Below are 20,287 nucleotides of genomic sequence, written 5' to 3' on the forward strand. Positions count from 1 at the left end.
CTTATGTTGGAGTCTTTGTCTTCTGTGACAGTAGCAATAGGCTGTGGCTACAGATAGCTTATGAGAGCACCTCTTTGATTAACCCTTATTTTGGATTTTTGATTTATTCTCACCTTGATTTTGGTATCTGAAGCAGAGCCAGGTTATATCCATGGACCCCTGAAGAATACTTGTTTTAGTGTTATAATAGTAGCCAGTTCTTATGGGACTCTATTATGTATATTACAGTTAGGTGTATACTTGAACTAAGATTTATTTTATTTATTTATTTTTTGAACTAAGGTTTAAATAGGAAAAAAGGATCAGCTCATTAGGCTGAGTAAGGTTATTCATTTAATTCAGGTGCTAATAAATCCTTTATGTCTAAAATGTTCAATATTGCAAAGGGCAAATTTTAAACAACCAGTATTTTTATATAGTATGATGGACATTTTAGGCCAGAACCAAGATTTCATTCATAACATTAATTCCAGCCCATTACAACTTTATAGGCAGATTATTCAAGTGAGAAGGATGCTGATAGAATTCAAGGCAATTTTATTTTTTTTTTTAAGATTTATTTATTTATGATAGACCTAGAGAGAGAGAGAGAGAGAGAGAGGCAGAGACACAGGAGGAGGGAGAAGCAGGTTCCATGCCGGGAGCCCGATGTGGGACTTGATCCCGGGACTCCAGGATCGCGCCCTGGGCTAAAGGCAGGTGCTAAACCGCTGAGCCACCCAGGGATCCCCAAGGCAATTTTCAACCACTTTTATATAAATTACTTTGTATGTTAAAAAAAAATACACCAAATTCTTTGGGATTAGAAGGGATAGGAGCATTGGTTTTATCAGTTTTACTAATTATATGTATTTTTTGTTGTCCTCGGTTGTAATTCAGAAGGACAATACATGTGAACCATTCCTTTATTTTTTAAAAAATTTTATTTATTCATGAGAGACACACAGAGAGGCAGAGACGCAGGCAGAGGGAGAAGCAGGAAGAGAAAAGCAGGCTCCATGCAGGGAGCCAGACATGGGACTCAATCCAGGGTCTCCAGGATCACGCCCTGGGCTGAAGGCGGCACTAAACCACTGAGCCACCAGGGCTGGCTATGAACTATCCTTTAGAGAGTATACTACAGAGGGATAACCAACTAATATGAGAATTATTTGCAGGGTGATGTGATTAACAGAATTTAAAAGAATTTTTGTGTTTGGTTTTTGTTAATGGATTAGTGTTTCATTTCTTACCACTGTCCTGTTAAAACTTCCCCAGAACTTTTATTCTGGTTTGCCTGGATTAATATAAAGGCAGAGCAAAAACTTCATCTTTGAAGGATGTTAGGTTCAATGCAAGGATACCTGAATGGCAGTGGTTTGTCTACCAACATCCTTTCTTCTATATTAAGAACTGGCACTGAGTTTTAAATTTTATTATCAGTGAAATGAAATTTGATTGGTTTATCTGCAGGACGCTTAATGTTAGAAACTAATATAAAGATGTAAAAAAAGAAACCAAATGTTTTCAACAAAGTAATTTATTAATTTTTTCCTGAGAGACTAAATTCAGTACAATATTAGTTTTCATAACATCCAACATGTCTTATGTCAAACTTAACCACTTTCTATGCAGTGAGTGTGGTGGGGTGATCTATTTTATTTGACTACCCTCAATGTAATTCATTTGGGTAGTTCTAAAGCATATCAGTGATCAAAATGTTTCTCCCTACAGTTACTCCTGCATTCTCAATCAGTTACTTCTGCACATCATCTAAAGAAAATTTATGTGGTGTGATTACACTCTTTAATACCAAGATTTCTAAAACTAGGAAAAACACCAACATTTAAAAAATCTAGTGTTTCTAGTCAAGGATAGTTCAATTAAATTTCATCAGTACATTATATTATAGTTTAACTCATGCTAGAAATGTTAAAACCCAAGATCTTCTGAGTCACATAATACCAACATTTCATATTAATGAATAAATTACTCGGGTTTCCGACAAAGATATTAGGTGATGAGAAACAGAAAAGGCCAAGCTTTCAAGAGCTGTTTTAAAAAAATACAGAAGCAAACTAATGAACACAGCTACACAAAATATACATTAACCAATTGCAAACTAAACTAAAAACCTTAAAAAATACATTTTAGAACTTCGTGATACCCTCATAAAATGCAGCAAACTAAGGGTATTAAAACAATAGTCATTATTTTAGTTGCTATGCATCAAGTCTAAAAGATCAGATAAAGGAAATGTTTTGTTTTTGATTCAATTTAAATACTTTAAAATTGGAAATATGTAATAATTGATAGTATAAATTTTAAAGAATATACACAAATGATTGAACAGGTTTTATATTCAGTAACTTGCATGGTTTTTACACTGGCACTTTTATCACTAATTTAGGAGAATCAGATGCATTTCCCTCCATATACTTAGGCACTAAGATTTCAAATTTATAAATATGGTAGTATCTTAAATATTAAATTTTTACATGAATATTGGGTTCATCCTTGTTTTCCTTTGTTTCCTAGGTATTATCCAGTTTTTTAAGGAAAACACTTTTATATCACAATCAAAACTTGTCGTGGTTACTAGACTGTAGCCGTAATTGGGTTACAGTCATTTAGATTCATTATTTGGAATTATACTTACTAAGGCAGACCTAAATGAAACTTATTTTCTAGAACAATTTCACATTTGCATTTACCTGCACTGCAGAATGGGCTTAAGCAATATTTTAGCTGTTAGGAAATATTTAATTTACTTAAACTTGTTATCTTTGGCTACTTGGAACTCCTACTAGAGTAGTCAACTTTCCCTTTGAGTTCACTTTAAACTATATCTGATTCATTCCAAATAAAAGATTTTTTAAATAGAAGTTAGACTTCATTAAGGTATTAACTTTAAATCTGAAAGAAAATTAATGTATTGAAATTTTCAAGTTTGACAAGTTCATTAAAATTTTTTAGCATGTCTTGATACATTTACTTATCAGCTTTTTATTCTTCTTTCTGCTGGCATTTCCTTAATGTTTGTTTGCTTCACCTCTCTGGTTCATTGGATTGCTACTATTTATGTTTTCATGGACTTTATCTTCACAGTTTACTATATCTTGTAAAGCCTTTTCCACATCTGTTTGGCCAGCTGTACTGGCTGTTTTTGGCAAGGTCATCTGCAGTGCACACCACAGGGTAGTACGTGCTTTCCGAGTAGCCACACACATCTCTTTAATTGCTGAAGCAAGGGCAAAAACATCTGTAAAAAAACCATTCAGGATCAGTTCATGTTAAACACATTTTATATATCTCTCAACTCTTAAAAAGCACAATGTTGTGCTATTAAATGATCAAACATTATTATTTTTATAAGAGAAGGATGGCTATTGACTGGACTAAAGTATTTGACTTAATATTTAAAATTGTTCATACTCTATTTCTGACTTGTAGGACAATGACTATGCTTTGGGTAGAACACAGACTTACAGAACAGAGTTATAATTAAATGAGTAAAATTAACAAAACTGATCAAAGTACTTTTGGAGTAAATTATGTGGGCATCAGTTACTGATTTATTCTTTAGGAAAGTGTAAATTTTAGAATCCAACCTTTTAACTTCAGAATCTGATTTTAACAATATTCAAATTATCTCACTGCCCTATCAAAAGAATATGCATTAACACATACCTCTGTCATCTTGGCATCTAGGAACTCCTTGCCTTTGCCTGTTTGAAGCATTAACAATTTCATCCTTTCTACGTGACTGTACAATGTGAATGGACTCCAAGTGTCTATCAAGAGCAGTAGAGATATTGGCATGAAGGGGAGAACTTCGAAGACGTTCCATTTTGCCTAGTAGAGTCACAACCTAAGGGAAACATTTTAAATTTTGATAAGGCATGTAACCACATTACCCTGTCTTTTATTTATTTATTTTTTTTAAATCTTTTTTTTTTTTCAATTTTTTTGTTAACTTTTATTTATTTATGATAGTCACAGAGAGAGAGAGAGGCAGAGACATAGGCAGAGGGAGAAGCAGGCTCCATACAATGGGAGCCCGACATGGGATTCGATCCCGGGTCTCCAGGATCGCGCCCTGGGCCAAAGGCAGGCGCTAAACCGCTGCACCACCCAGGAATCCCTACCCTGTCTTTTAATTTAAGTAAGGACAAATCTTCAATGAAGTAGAATAGAGAGGAGAGCAATAATATTCATCTAATACATAACTGAATGCCTACTCTATCCTGATACCATGCTGAGGAAAACAAAGATGTAAAGTCAGCCTTAAAAAAAAAAAAAGTCACCCTTTTGTACCTACTTGTTCAGTAATCTGTTCATGGGAATGAGCAACAGTTTAAAAAATCAAACATTCAAATATTTCCATGTCACTGACAGTGCAAATTTAAGATCTAATATTATTGTTTCTGGCAAATAAGAGAACAGCCTGCAAATAGAACATTTATTTATAGGAGGTACTGTAATCTAAAGGGGGGAAAAAGCGCTAAAAGGGAGAAGTCCTAGATTGATTAATCCTGATCTCAGTAGGTCCTTTCTGGGCTTCCAATATTCTCCTTTTGGAAATCAGAAATATTCAAATCATACTGACTAGAGGTAGTTTTAAGGAATCCCTAATCCAATATACCAGTAAGGGGAGTATATTTTAGTTGTATACACCTAATGTCTCCATTTCTAAACTTGAAATGTATAAAAGTTAAGAGAAGTTTTTCAATAATTAGGATTTGAAAATCAAATAAATACAGTAATTGCCTTTGGGAACTAAATGTTTTAAAATTCACATAGGAACTTGGTGTTTAGTGATTGGAGAGTAGAAAAATATTTCTCAATTAAGAAGCCAATGGGGGGCAGCCCGGGTGGCTCAGTGGTTTAGTGCCACTTTCAGCCCAGCGCCTGATGCTAGAGACCTGGGATCGAGTCCCACGTCAGGCTTCCTGCATGGAGCTTCCTTCTCCCTCTGCCTGTATCTCTGCCTCACTCTCTCTCTCTCTCTTTGTGTTTCTCATGAATAAATATATAAATATTTTTTTTTAAAAGGAGCCAATAGGGGACGCCATCTAGGCGTCCCCTAGATGCGTCCCCTAGGGTCACGCCCTGGGCTGAAGGCAGGCGCTAAACCCGCTGAGCCATCCAGGGATCCCCTGGTCTAATGTTCTAAATATAGATAGAATTTTTACAACAGGGATCCCTGGGTGGCGCAGTGGTTTAGCGCCTGCCTTTGGCCCAGGGCACAATCCTGGAGACCTGGGATCGAGTCCCACATCGGGCTCCCTGCATGGAGCCTACTTCTCCCTCTGCCTGTGTCTCTGCCTCTCTCTCTCTCTCTCTCTGTGACTATCATAAAAAAAAAAAAAAATTTACAACAGCTATAAACATAATCTAAATTAATGTGAAGCATAAGCAAAGCTGGAAAAAGTTTAAGTCTGCAATCCTTTGATATATTGCCTAGAAATATATTACTGAGAAAAAGGAATTTTAACCTTGAATAGTTTTAAGAGAAAATAATATAAAATTGAAGTTTTTATTAACATTAACATCTGGCTATAATCCACGTTGGTATATGACTATACCCCTAATAAATCCATTGTACAAATTTACAAATTTGATAAAAGAATTTCAACTGACCAACTGAAAGCTAAGTAAAATCAGTATTTTTCCATTGAAGTAATTCATATCTATATTTTAAAGACAGCAAGGTACAAGAAACTGATGTTCAATAAAACATACTCTGTTGATTTTTCTAATTCTTGAAATAGCTTTTATTCAATCACAGAAGCAAGCTGTCTTCTTCACCGCATGCTTTTTCCTAGGAATTTTTTTTTTTTTTAAGATTTTGTTTATTCATAAGAGACAGAGAGGCAGAGACATAGGCAGCCCCCTGTGGGGAAGAATGATGTGGGACTCAATCCCAGGGCCCTGAGGATCACAACCTGAGCCAAAGGCATACCACTGAGCCAGCCAGGCATCCCCAATTTTTTTTTTTAAGATTTATTTATTCATGAGAGACAGAGAGAGAGAGGCAGAAACACAGGCAGAGGGAGAAGCAGGCTTCCTGCAGGGAGCCCTACATGGGACTTGACTCCAGATCCTGGGATCACCCAGGCATCCCCCCTTTTTTTTCTAAGTTTATTTTTTAAGTAATCTCTACACCCAGCATGGGACTCAAGCAGACAACCCTGAGATCAAGAGTCAAACACTCCTCCAACTGCAGCAGCCAGGCACCCCTCCCAGATATCTTTCATCATATTTGGAAAGCAGTATAAGTTTTTAAGAAAAGGTCAAAAAAGGGGAAACTTTACCCTAATCTATTAAATTCTAGAAAATTCAGGGGTGCCTAGGTGACGGACTCAGTTGGTTAAGCATCTGCCTTTGGCTCAGGTCATGATCCCAGAGTCCTGGGATTGAGCCACATATTGGGCTCTCTGCTCAGCAGGGAGCATGCTTCTCCCTTTCCTACTCCCTCTTCCTGCCACTCTGCCTACTTGTGCTCTGTCAAATAAATAAAATCTTTTAAAAAATTATAGAAAATTCTCAAATTACAAAGGAAATAATAGGAATAACACGTTTGCAATTTAAATTACAAAATGACCTATCAGGATTCTTTACATTTGAAGTGATATACTAATTTTCTAAAACAAGACTATTTTCTTTTTTTTAAGATTTTTTTTAAAAGATTTTATTTATTTATTTGAGAGAGTGACAGAGCAAGCATGAACAAGGTGGTGGGGGGATGGGCAGAGGGAGAGGGAGAAGCAGATTCCCCTCTGAGCAGGGAGCTGATGCGGGGCTTGATCGCAGGACCCTGGGATCATGACCTGAGCCCAAGGCAGATGCTTAACCACCTGAGCCACCCAGTCACCCCTTTTCTTAAGATTTTATTTATTTATTCATGAGAGAGAGAGAGACAGAGACACAGGCAGAGGGAGAAGCAAGCTCCATGCAGGGAGCCCGACGTGAGACTCAATCCCAGGTCTCCAGGATCACGCCCTGGGCTGAAAGCAGCGCTAAACCGCTAAGTCACCTGGGCTGTCCTTATTTTATTTTCTTAAAGATTTATTCATTTATGACAGACATAGAGAGAGAAGAAGGACATAGGCAGAGGAGAACCAGGCTCCCTGCGAGGAGCTGGATGTGGGACTCGATCAGGGATCCAGGATCCAGGATCCAGGATCATGACCTGAGCCAAAGGCAGATAGATACTCTACCACTGAGCCACCCAGGCATCCCTGTTTTGTTTTTTTTTAAAGATTTTATTTATTATTTGGGAGAGAGAGAGCGCACAAGCAGGGGGAGCAGCAGCGGGCTCCAGCAGGAGAAGCAGTGGGAGAAACAGGCTCCCCACTGGGCAGGGAGCCCAACATGGAGCTCAATCCCAGGACCCTGGGATCATATCCTGAGCCAAAGGCAGGTGCTTAACTGACTGAGCCACCCAGGCGCCCCTAATTTGGGTTTCTTAAAGAGGAGCTATTTAAATGACTAAACCTACTTTTAAAATGATTAAGTGTGGGGGTGTGGCTCAGCAGTTGAGCATCTGCCTTTGGCTCAGGGCATGATCCCAGGGTCCAGGATGGAGTCCCTCATCAGGCTCCTTGCTGGAAGCCTGCTTCTCCCTCTGCCTATGTCTCTGCCTCTCTCTGTGTGTCTCTCATGAATAAATAAATAAAATCTTTAAATAAAATAAAATTATTAAGGGGGGATGTTATTTCCCTTTTCCTAAGTATTACTTATAGTTCTAGGACCAAACATGGCAAAGAATATATTTCAGAGTTATGTATAAATGTGATTTAAAAATCCTTCAGGAGGGGATCCCTGGGTGGCTCCGCGGTTTGGCGCCTGCCCTTGGCCCAGGGCGTGATCCTGGAGTCCCGGGATCGAGTCCCACATTGGGCTCCCGGCATGGAGCCTGCTTCTCCTTCTGCCTGTGTTCTGCCTCTCTCTCTCTCTCTCTATGTCTATCTGAATAAATAAATAAAATCTTAAAAAAAAAATCCTTCAGGAGGATCCATGGATGGCTCAGTGGTTTAGTGCCTGCCGTCGGCCCAGGGCATGGTCCTGAGGTCCCAGGAACGAGTCCCACATTGGGCTCCTTGCGTGGAGCCTGCTTTTCTCTTTGCCTATGTCTCTGCCTCTCTCTCTCTGTATCTCTCATGGATAAGTAAATAAAAATATTAAAAAAAATAAAGGTTAAAAAAATCCTTCAGAACTCTGACTTGTTTTAAAATTTTATCAAGCAATTAAAAAAAATCCATTATTGGGTGTTTTTGCAGCTTACTCTGGCTTGTTCCCGAAGTTCATCCACAATTAAGCGATCAACTCGAGATGGGTTGGAGGTCAGCCTTGGAATTGGAGTGTTGTTAGTACTGGATACTTTTTTTCCTGGGTAATTCTTGGCCAGAGCCAATTCAGTCTGTAAAAAATTATATAATTTTTAGATGCCGAATTTTCTAAATATGATTCAATCCTGAATAACATTTCTCTTAGGCCTAAGAAATAAATTGAAAATCACTACTTTAAAAATCTTTCACTTTCAAAAGGTAACAAATACAAACCAAATACCACCATATTTTTCTATCATATTTAATGCATATAATATATGTGAAGGCACCAACAGTTTAATACTTAATTAAAAGAACTTTAAAAGAAAATGTTGTTTTTAGGTAGTCTCTACACCCAACGTGGGGCTCCAACTCACAACCCTGAGATCAAGAGTCACATGCTCTTCCAAATGAGCCAGCCAGGCACCCCAAAAGAATTAAAATTTTAACCCATTAAGAGTCTACTTCATCTCTCTCTCTCTCTCTCTCTCTCTCTGTGACTATCATAAATAAATAAAAATTAAAAAAAATTAAAAAAAAAAAGAGTCTACTTCATAGGCAAAATAAACTTTACATAAATAGCAATTTTTTTAAGTTTCAAATTTTTTAAGTTATCTAATTCCTTACAGTCATGGACTTAAAAACTGTACATTATAGAAGAATTAAGCTTAGAAATAAGGTGAATACTCGTAAACTACACTAACAAAATAAAGATATGCAGAGGGAACATCCTAAGTTCTAAATGGATAGCTCTGTGTTACCTTTTTTCTCTCCTTTTCTAATGCTCTCCATTGTTCATAGCATTCTTCTAGTCGAATATGAAGTTCACTGGCTGGTCCACTACGGGTTTTAATTGGTCTTTGAAATCCAAAAGTTGGCACGAAACCAGAAAAGGAATTATCACCATACATCATATCATTAAAATAAGGGTATAAATGGCTTAAGTCATCATAAGAAAACAAATCATAAGAATCCAACAGTGGAACAACTGAATGGCCAAATGGGTGAGTGGATCTTAGGGGAAACCCATTTGAGCCAAGTGGTTGAAAACTTTGATTATGCCTTAAATCTCCCATCATATAATTATTAGAAAAGCATGATGCCTGTGTGCGATTCACACGGCTATTAATATTGTTGTCTCCACTTCCCTGTCTGTGGCTATTAAAATGACCCTGTGACTCCACCAGATCTTGATATGTATTTTGAGATAAGCCATCTAAATGCTTTGGACCTTCTTCAGGATCATAATGTCCACTCTGAGGCTTAGCTTGAAAATTATGTTTGTTTACATTTTCAATGATCCCATACTGCTGAGCTGAATAGTTATCACAAAATCCATTTGGTTGCTTTATTTTTTTATCAGTAACTGATTCAAAGAGATTTTCTTCTCCAGTCTTTGTCAGTCCTTCCATGTGATTGACAGATTGAATTCTTTCTGCACCATTGTAACTGAAATCAAAACTAGAAAATGCTGAAGGGTTTTCCTGGCAATACTTCTGAAATAAACTGCTATTTGGGGTTAAATTTGTGGATAACAGTTGGGGGAAATCTGAAGGATGGTTAGAACCTTTTGAAGCTACACTTAAGTGACTATTTAATTTCATCAAGTTACCTTGATTCCGATAAGGAATAGGAGTGTTACTTTTTGTTTGAACATTCATCCACGTTGGTCTACTTAAGTTGATACCTCCTGAAAATGTTGCTGAGTTTGATAATAAATTCATGGATTTAAAATACTCTGAATTTGGGGGGTCAGGTTTAGTAAACTGTTGTTTTTCTGTGACATTAGCAAAATCATTATTAGCTGGACAAGCTGTGTGAGGTTTTACTCCATATTCTGATTTTATGCCAAAATCAGCAGTGAATCCTGCTTCCTTTGCAAACTGTTTTTCTGTCAGATGTGGTGTGGTTTTTGGAAATGTGAAATTCTGCTGGTCAGGTATTGTCTCCTCCATTTTTTTCTGATTTGCTGGTTTAACCTGAAATAACTTGGTATAGGTGTCTGCTTCTAGAGTTGGTGTTTCAGGTGTACCATTAGCTAATTTTTTACTATCTTGGACACTAAAATTCGAACACTTATTAAGCTTAGCCTTATTAGGATGAACATATTCTGGGTATCTACAATAATCTGCATTTTCACTGTATCTATTAAATTGAGAAAGAAACATTTCTGCCCTTTTTTGCTGTAATGGTACTTCAAGACCTTTAGCACATATTTTCTCTCTTCCATAAGAGTAAGTATCAACTCCTGATTCTTTCATGATGTCAGACAGACCAGTTTGTGATGTAAAACAGTTTTTGATAAATGGATAATCTTGGAATGTTGTCTTAGCTGTATCATTTGTCTGGATATTGTAACAGTTAGAATGATCACTTCGTGAGGGGTACATCCATTGTTCTTCAAGGTCTAAACCAGTAAATCCATGATAAAGTTCATCTACTTTTTGTTGTGGTATTAGATTACTATTATGCAGGTATTGCTTTTCCACTGTTGACACAGATTCACCACTATAAAAAGCTTGCTGAGAGATGGCTGTATCTATTGGCCTTTTGGTTTCTGTTAAGAGGTCATGGTGATCTGCAAATCTGCTTGTGTTCATTGGCCAAACTGACTTTAAATTGGAGGAGCAGGTCCTAGAACAAGTAAATATATTTAATTACAACTTAGGTTTTAAATGACTTTATTTCCTCATTGGAGAAGTTAGGTTTTCAAAATACTTATACTGCCTCATTGTCCCTTTCTAACTCTGCCTTATAAACTACTATTACATCCAAATAATTTTCTATTGCTTGAAATGTGTCACATGCTACATAAATATGCATTTTAATCTTAAAATGTCTTCGGTATACTTTCCCAAGAAATCTTAACTAAGGTCTGAGCCTGGTGACTGCATGGTCTTGCATGAATTGATTATCTATAGAAAGCAGAAAACAAAATAAGTTTTTCCTTTAATTAGGTTATTATATAGGTGATTATAAAAATGTTGTTGACTGCAATTTTTTAAATGAAAAAGATATGCTTTGCTGAAAGTATTACTGAAATTAAAATATTTTAATTGGTTACATGTGTACTGCATATTTCCCTATCTAGGAAATAAGACATTTGGGTAATATGGCTTCCACACCCCCCAAAATAATCACAGTATATTAAATTTTTTTTTACCATATGAATAAACTCCATACGTATTTTTGCATGCAGTAATGATAGTTTTATTCTTTGGGATATATCTATAAAAGCTCTTTGGAATTTATACTCTTTAAGCCAAACTTTAGCTCATGAACTCAAGGGAAATAGCTCTGAATTATGCAAGAATAATTTTCCAAATTAAAGTTCTTAATAGCAAATTAAACTTTAGTATGAAACTTGCAATTAGATGACAAGTACCTCATGAAAATCAAGTAAATCTATTTAAGTAAAAATAAAAGCTAATAAATACTGTAATTTAGTATACGTGAACTTAAAAGCTTACTATATACTATATGGCTTATAAATATACTAACCCCTCAGCAAAATACGGCTGTGACTTATCTTGTTCTTCCAAAATATTAGACACAAGTCCATATAAGTCTGTTTCACTGCCATAGTCATTTCTTTCCGTTTGAATCCTAAAAATAAATGAATATCACGTGTAAATTCTTTTCCTCCTACTGAAATATATTGATTTATATTTCCAGACTTATTATACCATTACTTTTCTATAAAATATTTGGATTGGATTTATACCATCATTTCAAATAAAGAGGAAACAGGAACTCAAGAATATTTTACACTTTAGCATAATGCCTAGGCTATTGTAAGTGTTTCTCCTTCATTTCAAATCCTATGTCTAGTTCACAATGTTTGCTTAACTCTTATTTGTCCAAAACACATGCTATTCATTTTAGGTTCAAGATATAAATCTCTGACCTCTGATGTTTTAGACAGGCTTGGCACCATGGCTCTTTCTAAAAGTGTATCTGGTACCATTATACATTATTCCATCAACACTTGCTCAGTTTTTTCATCTGTGATTTGAAAGCCATATGAATCTGCTGCTCTATGTTTGTGACTCTTTAGACCAAATGTTGGATTTAAAAAGTGAAATGTGATATGGTCATCCTAGATATCACACTAATATTGCAGTTGTCCCTTAAAGTAACAGATTTGTGGGCTATCCCTAAATATTTACTAAAGTAACCAGAGCTCCAAGTACCAGAAATCCTACCTTGTGACTAATACTGTCTAAATAATACAAAATGTAAAAACCGGGATGCCTGGGTGGCTGAGCAGTTGAGCACCTGCCCCTGGCTCAGGGCGTGATCCGCTGTCTTAGGATCGAGTCCCACAAGCAGGCTCCCCACAGGGAGCCTGCTTCTCCCTCTGCCTACATCTCTGCCTTTCTCTCTCCGGTCTTTCATGAATAAATAAATTTTTTAAAAATGTAAAAACCACAAGGAGATGGAAAATTAGTGTTTTACCTCCTATGTATTTAAAGTAATTTGTTCCTAGAAGTAGTATGTTGCTTTAAGTTATAACTTCTTGTTTTCTCATATTTTATAGTATTAGGACATAAAAAATATATATCTTATATTTGCATAACATTCAAACATTTCATTGATATTCATAACATAGGATGGGCAGGTATTAGTAATCATTCAGATATTGAAGAATGAGCATTTGAGATTTTAAGAAACTTGTATTTTGCAAGCATATGTAATTTGCCAAACTACACTTGCTGAACAAGTGGTCTGCCTACAAGTCTAGTGCTTTTTCCACTATGTTATGTTATTTCAAAAAGATTCAATGTAAAGTTTTTTTGGATAATAATTTATTAGTATATATCTAAAAAAATTCAATGTAATATATACTAAGCCTTTAATAGTTGTTATTGGGAAGTGTTAAAGGTTAAAGTGAAATTCTGCTTTCTCCTGTATATTTCTGTAGAATCTAAATTTCTTCAATGAACATATATCAAATTATTTTAAAATATTAAAAATATTCTGTAGAATTATATATTAGTCTAATAAAATCACTATTTTATAGAACTTACCAAAATTTTCAAATTTTTAAGTAATCTCTAGGGGCATCTGGATGGTACAGTATGTTAAGCAACCAACTCTTGGTTGCAGCTCATGATCTCAGGGTGGTATGAGACTGACCCCCACAATGGGTTCTGCATTCAGTACAGTCTGCTCGAGATTCTTTCCCTCTCCCCCTCCTGCTTATGCTCTAAAAAACTAATAAATTTTATTAATAGTATTATTATTAATAATAAAATCTCTCGGGATCCCTGGATGGCGCAGCGGTTTGGCGCCTGCCTTTGGCCCAGGGCGCGATCCTGGAGACCCGGGATCGAGTCCCACGTCAGGCTCCCGGTGCATGGAGCCTGCTTCTCCCTCTGCCTGTGTCTCTGCCTCTCTCTCTCTCTCTCTCTCTCTCTGTGTGACTATCATAAATAAATAAAAATTAAAAAAAAAATTCTTTAAAAAAAAATAAAATAAAATAATAAAATCTCTCTAAATAATAATAATAAAGTAATCTCTACACCCAACATGAAGCTTGAACTCACAACCCTGAGATCAAGAGTCACGTACTCTACCAAATGAACCAGTCAGGCACCCCTCTTAAAAATCTTATTAATTGAAAAATGTTAAAAATTGGGGAGCCTGGCTGGCTCAGTCAGTGAAGCATGCAACTCTTGATCTCAGGGTCCTGAGTTGAGCCCTACATTAGACACAGGATTTACTTTAAAAAAAAAAAGGAATAAACATATAAGATTTTTAAAATAATTATTTTCCAATTAAACTAAAGATGCATCAACCTCTATCAACTGATCCCTTTTATATAATTAAAATAAAGGTAGATGTCACACCCTTAGGCTTCTCTTTGTGACAGGCTCCCACAATATCCTATATTTCATTCTTTAAACCTACTATACTTGTGCTCAGCAAGTACATCATCATCATTATTGTAAGATCTATAATGGTAGAGATAATATTGGCATGTTAATTCTAATACCCCCATAGGAGAGATCTGGCATAAGAGTAGGCCTTTATTATTAATGGAATTGAAAAATATCTAAAACTATCTTATATTTTATAAGATTCTGTTTATTGTACACTTGTGAAGAAAATAATTACTGAAAATTTAGAACTAGATGAAAAAATATCAAATTGTAACTCATTTACATAAGTTATCCTTAGAAAGAAGAACTTAAGATTTATTCAGTAAGGGTTGCCTCTAACGAATAAAAAAAAAAGTAATGAGCTAAAAATTATATATACGTAACTGCTAGTTTAAGGTTTCTAAAAATTTGATAAACATCAAATTGTAATGCCATGACATTAAAATGCTGATATAGGGAACAAAGAGCTAATATAATTGGGTTCCCATGTAATCAAACTTAAAAAATAACTTCATTTAGCCTGGAAAATCTGATTTATTAATTTACCTGTTCTTTACATTGATCTGAGAATTAGAAGGCTGTTTAATATCGTCTCCATAAGTAGACCAGGGTGCATAAAAAAGTGAAGAATCTACAGAACTTGAATATTCTGTTGATGAAGAAAGTGGAGTATAGGTCTGCCGTAGGTCAACACTGTCTTCACTCTGCAATTTTAAAGACATGTTTGCATATCAGACACATCTAAATTACATTTACTATAGAATATTAGTGAAATAATAATAGAGGAAATAACAGGGCAGCCCGGGTGGCTCACTCAGCAGTGTAGCACCACCTTCAGCCCACGGCCTGATCCTGGAGACCCAGGATCAAGTTCCATGTCAGGCTCCCTTCATGGAGCCTGCTTCTCCCTCTGCCTGTGTCTCTGCCTCTCTCTCTGTGTGTATCTCATGAATAAATAAAATCTTTAAAAAAAAATAGAGGAAATAACACATGTGTAAGAGTTGGGAGATTTAAAATCTAGACTTAGCCACTTAAGCTTGTTTTCTACTAGGGGTTGGCGAATTTTTTCTGTAAAGGGCCAGATAATAAATATTTTAGGGTTTTCTGGCTGTTAAGCCCTCTGTTGACCTCAGCTCTGCCATTCTAGCATCAAAGCAAATCACAGACAATATATAAGGGGCATAGCTGTGTTCCAATAAAATTTTGTTTACACAATCAGGCACTTGGCAGATCTGATCTTTACTTATTGCTCATCCCTGGTATGAAACACTTACAATTACTGCACTTTTTTCTGAACAGATAAATGCTTTTTGGACACTACCAGTGTTATTTTCAAGAGATCATTTACAAAATTCAGTCTTAATGCCCCCACTCTGTGTAAAACAGTGAATGTCATTTATACAGAATTTTCAAAGAAATTCCACAGAACATTATATTCATTTAACCTTGTGACATGAGTATTCTATTTTATAAAGAGGAAAACTGAGGCTACAAGTTACTGAGCTGGATAGGTGACAAAACTAACCCCAAACTCAAGACCTTACTCCTACTGTAGGACCTTTTAAATAATATCTTCAATTTTCAGCCTAGCTTCTAGTTCCAAGAGATATTATAAAAATGACATGATATATAAAATTTTATGATCTCTTCAGAAATTTAAAAGTTATTATTATATTATTACAATTAGAAAAAGACCAAGCTAATTGAGTAAGTAAGGCAAAAAGTCTGAATTTAAAATTTTATTGATTTAAAATACTGTCTCTTGGGACGCCTGGGTGGTTCAGCTGTTGTTGTCTGCCTTTGGCTCAGGGCATGATCCCTGGGTCTGGGATCGAGTCCCATATCAGGCTCCTTGCAGAGAACCTGCAGCTCTGTCTGTCTCTCTCTGTCTGTATCTGCCTCTCTCTGTGTCTCTCATGAATAAATAAATAAAATAAAAAATAAAAAATAAAATAAAATAAAATACTGCCTCTTTCCAAAAGGGATTGATGTTCAGTGAAAATAATTTTAGATACTTAAAATAGAATGAATTTAACACATGATAAAGATTAAACTGAAATATATTTTATTCTAGAAAATGCTTCTTTAAAGAAGTCTGAAATATAGATTCATAATTTTTAACTCTAAATGAAACCTGATGTAAAAACTATAAATATCTGGACACAGAAGTGGTTATTTTCTTATAAATACAAAGGAAATATAATCATGACTAAAAATATTTTCTAATTGCTTTTATTCTATTAAAATTTACATTGAGAAGACAAGAATACTTAGGTCAAAGTATTCTTAAATTTATGTTCATCATAGACATAATTAAAATACAAACTCTTTAAACAATAACAGAATTTATATACTATATGAATAAAATATGAAAATCTCTTCCAATCACGTACCTTTAGGAATCTCAAATATTTTACAACCATTTATTTAAATTCTGGTTATGACTGCTATCTGAAAACTACACATTATAATTTTAGAGGAATCCCTGGGTGGCGCAGCGGTTTGGTGCCTGCCTTTGGCCCAGGGCGTGATCCTGGAGACCCGGGATCGAATCCCACATCAGGCTCCCGGTGCATGGAGCTTGCTTCTCCCTCTGCCTATGTCTCTGCCTCTCTCTCTCTCTCTCTGTGACTATCATAAATAAATAAGAATTAAAAAAATTTAAAAAAAAATTTTAGATATCATGTGGACTATTCTGAAGCTGTGGAAACCGAGGCACCAAAGTAATTTTGCTAAGTGTGTCACTAAAAACTACTTTTCCAGAATTTCTTAGTTAGCAGTAACTTTTACAAAGGTTTTTTTCTTGAGAACCTTTCATAATTTTATTCCTTTAGTTCTGAAGTTTTTATCATAAGCCCACCTTACCTGTCTTTTAGGTGTGAAACATCCAAAAATGATATAATTGTTCATCTTTTTGAGATAGTGACTTAAAAGAAGTATTTTCAGGTTATGCAATATCAAACAAGATATACAGTATTTTAAACTAACTGCATTTTAGGAGCATTCTTTAGAGTTTAATTTACATTTTAAAGTAAAATTTGAGGATTAGAAAAATTAACTCCTTTTATAAGATTGATTTCAATTTTGTAAGGATAAAATAAAAGCTAAAGTAACACGGTGGATTCAAATGATTATACTTTAAATATCTGGATCCTTTTCAGTTAAAACATTTGTGGGAATGAAGTATGCAGATGATTGGAGCTGGTATATTAATCAGTCTAGATAACTGCAAAATGTATCACTTTTATCCTTGATATACTTAGTTGACTGAAATTAAATCCAAGTAAATTTTAGGAGGTGTATAAACATTATAGAGAGCAGTGGAATACTAGTCTTGGTGGTGAAATGACCTGCATTCCCCTTGGGCTTTGTCACTTAAAGCATTAAACCAAGCTCTCTGAGCCTCAGTTTCTCAGTCTGTACTCTGGATGTAATGCTATACAAAGTTGTAGTGTGGATTAAATAAAATGATTTATTTGGGGATATTGTTATAATTCAAAGTATAACAATATCAACACTGATGTCCTGGTTAAATAATTTCAAATGGAAATGCCTCACACCACCCTAAGCCCAAATTTAATACGATTGATAAAACTAAATGTTTTAGGTGGGGTAAAAGGTAGCATGTAACCTAAGACACTGCGGAGGCCAGAAAAATGAAGGAATACAGAAAAGCTTCACTTTCAAGTTATCAAAAAAGTAATGTTTGTGCTGACTTGCAATAAATGCTTTTGAAGGAAAAACTATTTTAAGGTTTTACTAAGCAAAGTGGGTTTTCTAACATGTCTGACCTCATGTTACACTGAAGACAAAATGATAACAAGAATCGATGAAAAATCTCCCTCGACTTGTTTTTGAAAGTATGTGCGGTGCAGACTCTACTGAAAATGTGACTGGCTTAAGAAAGAAATAGAGAGAAAGAGAAAGAAATGAAAGGAAGAAAAAATAGGCTTTCTGGTCCTAAACTTGGAGCAATCTGAACACTTAGGTGAATGGGCTCCGGGTAAACGACTTGATTTAAAAACAAACAGAACAACAACCCTCTAACAAAGGATGGACCTGTGATTTGTAGCAATCATAGAAGGAAGTGGAGCCAGTCAGCATCACGCTGTTGAACACATCCGTTAGTCTACTGCTGGGGTCGGCACCGAGGTTCCAGCAGCGATTCGCACCTCCACGGAACGCTACCTTGGGCTGCGCACGACAGGGAGAGGAAGCGGGAGAGGCATCACGCACCGCAAAGCCGGGCTGGAACGGCGGGCGGCTGTTGCACCGCCACTGTTCGCGCAGCTCAACTCAGAATCCACCCCGAGGGCACCGATCACCGGGCCCGCGCTTCTGTCCCCGGGATTCCCTCTCTGCCGACCCCGAGGCGCGGTCCTCGACGGCCCTGACAGGCCCACGCCGGCGGCCACTACCTCAGCGCCGCCGCCGCCCGATGTGGTGGAAAAGGCGGCGGCGCAGCCCCGGCGTCGCGGCTACTGCAGCCCGGGCCGGTCCGTCCTGTCAAGCCCGCGCCGCGCCCCCTAAGCCGGGGCCTGCGGGCCGCCGCGCCGCCACCACCCCCCCGTCCGACCCGACCCGCGGCCCGGGTGCCCCGTCGGGGTTCCTCCCTGGCGACCTGCCCTCTCCCGCCCGGCCCCGGCCTCCTCAGAGAACCGGTCTGGGGACGCGCCTGCTCCTCAGCGGCTCCTCACCGTCGCCGTCCTCCAAGCCCGGCCGCCACCCGGACCTTGACGGTCCCCACCGGTTACCTCAAGTCCCTCCCTCAGGCCTGGGGGGCGAGGGAGCGGGCAGGTGTCTCCGCCTCTCACCTCCATGGGGGCCCCCAGCCCCTCCTGGACTAGGTACAGTTCCTGGGGCACGGGAGTGAGGGGGGGCGTCGAGGCCCGGCTCCCTCAGCCCGCACCCCGTCGCTGCTGCTGCCTCCGCCGCCGCCGCCGCCCCGGGCGCTGCCTGGAGCGGGTCTGTGGGTCGCGGGGCCGGAGCGGGGAGGGAGGGGCGGGGGGAGAGGCCGTTACAGTGCCTACCCCTGGCTCGCGACCCCGCACGCGACCCCGCACCGGCCCGCTCCGCCCCACCCCACTCCCTCGTGTGAGGCCCGCCCCCCGCTTCGCACCCCGTCATTGGCCCGCTGACCAGCCAATAGGCAACCGCCTCCGGGCCTGTTACCCCCTAGAGACAAGGCCAAGAAGAGGCCGTTAGCGGACCTCGCTCTTCCTTAGCTTCTGAGCCTTTCCCGCTCAAAGTAAGCCTGTTCGGGATTGGCCCTGACTGGCAAGCAGCAGCCCGGTGACTGGCTAATAGGGCAGCAGAGGGGCGGGGCATGGAAGGTGGGGAAGGAGTGCGGGCCTACCGGATGGGAGAAGTGATCGGAAGATTTGAGAAGTCGCTCAGCAACTGGCTGATTATACTACACCTATCACTGCGCCCCTTTTTGTCACCTGTGCATTTCCTTTTTGCCCCTTGGTCCCTCCCATAACTCCCAGAATCCTTTGGAGACGCCAAGAGAATAGTAGACGTACCCATTTACGGAATGTGAGGAGCCCGTTGTGGAGTTGAGAGTTGTTGGAACGCGTCCTTCCGAAGGAGCGATGCCCTCTGTTTTAGACTCCAGGCCACCATGGGGATGAAGGCGTTTTGGTGTTAATGCAACCCTTGAACAAGGTGCACGCTGACCTGCACCAGACAAGCCATTTACGTGGGCAGGGCCATTTGGAGAGATGATAGTGGTTGGAGCATTGCTAAATGCTGTGGGCATTGAAATATTGAAGATGAGAATCATAAATGCTGCAAACACATTTAAGTTGTTTATATTTAAAAATCAAAGCTTGAGAAGAGCTCAGTAAAGTGGAAGATGTTCCTTAATTCAAAAGCAAATGGGGGGGAAAAAAAACAAAAGCAAATGGAGATAGTATAGGGGCACAAATTTTATTGGCTCATATTGTACCGATAGTTATTTTGGATCTCTTCTGTTCCGCTCTTTTCTTTCTTTTTCGAAAGATCTCATTTTGAATGTGTATGTTGTGGGGGGTAGGGGTGCACAATCCTACCCAAAGATATACACAAACCTCAGATTAAAATGAGAAG

At 38.1% G+C, this 20,287-nt stretch overlaps 1 protein-coding gene across 1 annotated transcript; it reads right to left on the reverse strand.

Annotated features, from left to right (window-relative positions):
• Positions 1-1,503: 1,503 nt before the first annotated feature.
• Positions 1,504-19,017, reverse strand: MEIOC (meiosis specific with coiled-coil domain). Its single transcript, XM_025986907.2, has 8 exons — positions 18,952-19,017; positions 18,257-18,391; positions 14,744-14,901; positions 11,814-11,918; positions 9,074-10,946; positions 8,270-8,404; positions 3,670-3,850; positions 1,504-3,241 (listed from the first exon to the last, which is right to left on the reverse strand). The coding sequence occupies exons 1-8, from the start codon at positions 19,015-19,017 to the stop codon at positions 3,012-3,014; spliced, it is 2,883 nt and encodes a 960-aa protein (XP_025842692.1). The 3' UTR covers positions 1,504-3,011.
• Between the last annotated feature and the right edge of the window lie 1,270 nt (positions 19,018-20,287).

Source organism: Vulpes vulpes, chromosome 2, assembly GCF_048418805.1.
Source record: "Vulpes vulpes isolate BD-2025 chromosome 2, VulVul3, whole genome shotgun sequence".
Lineage (NCBI taxonomy): Eukaryota > Metazoa > Chordata > Mammalia > Carnivora > Canidae > Vulpes > Vulpes vulpes.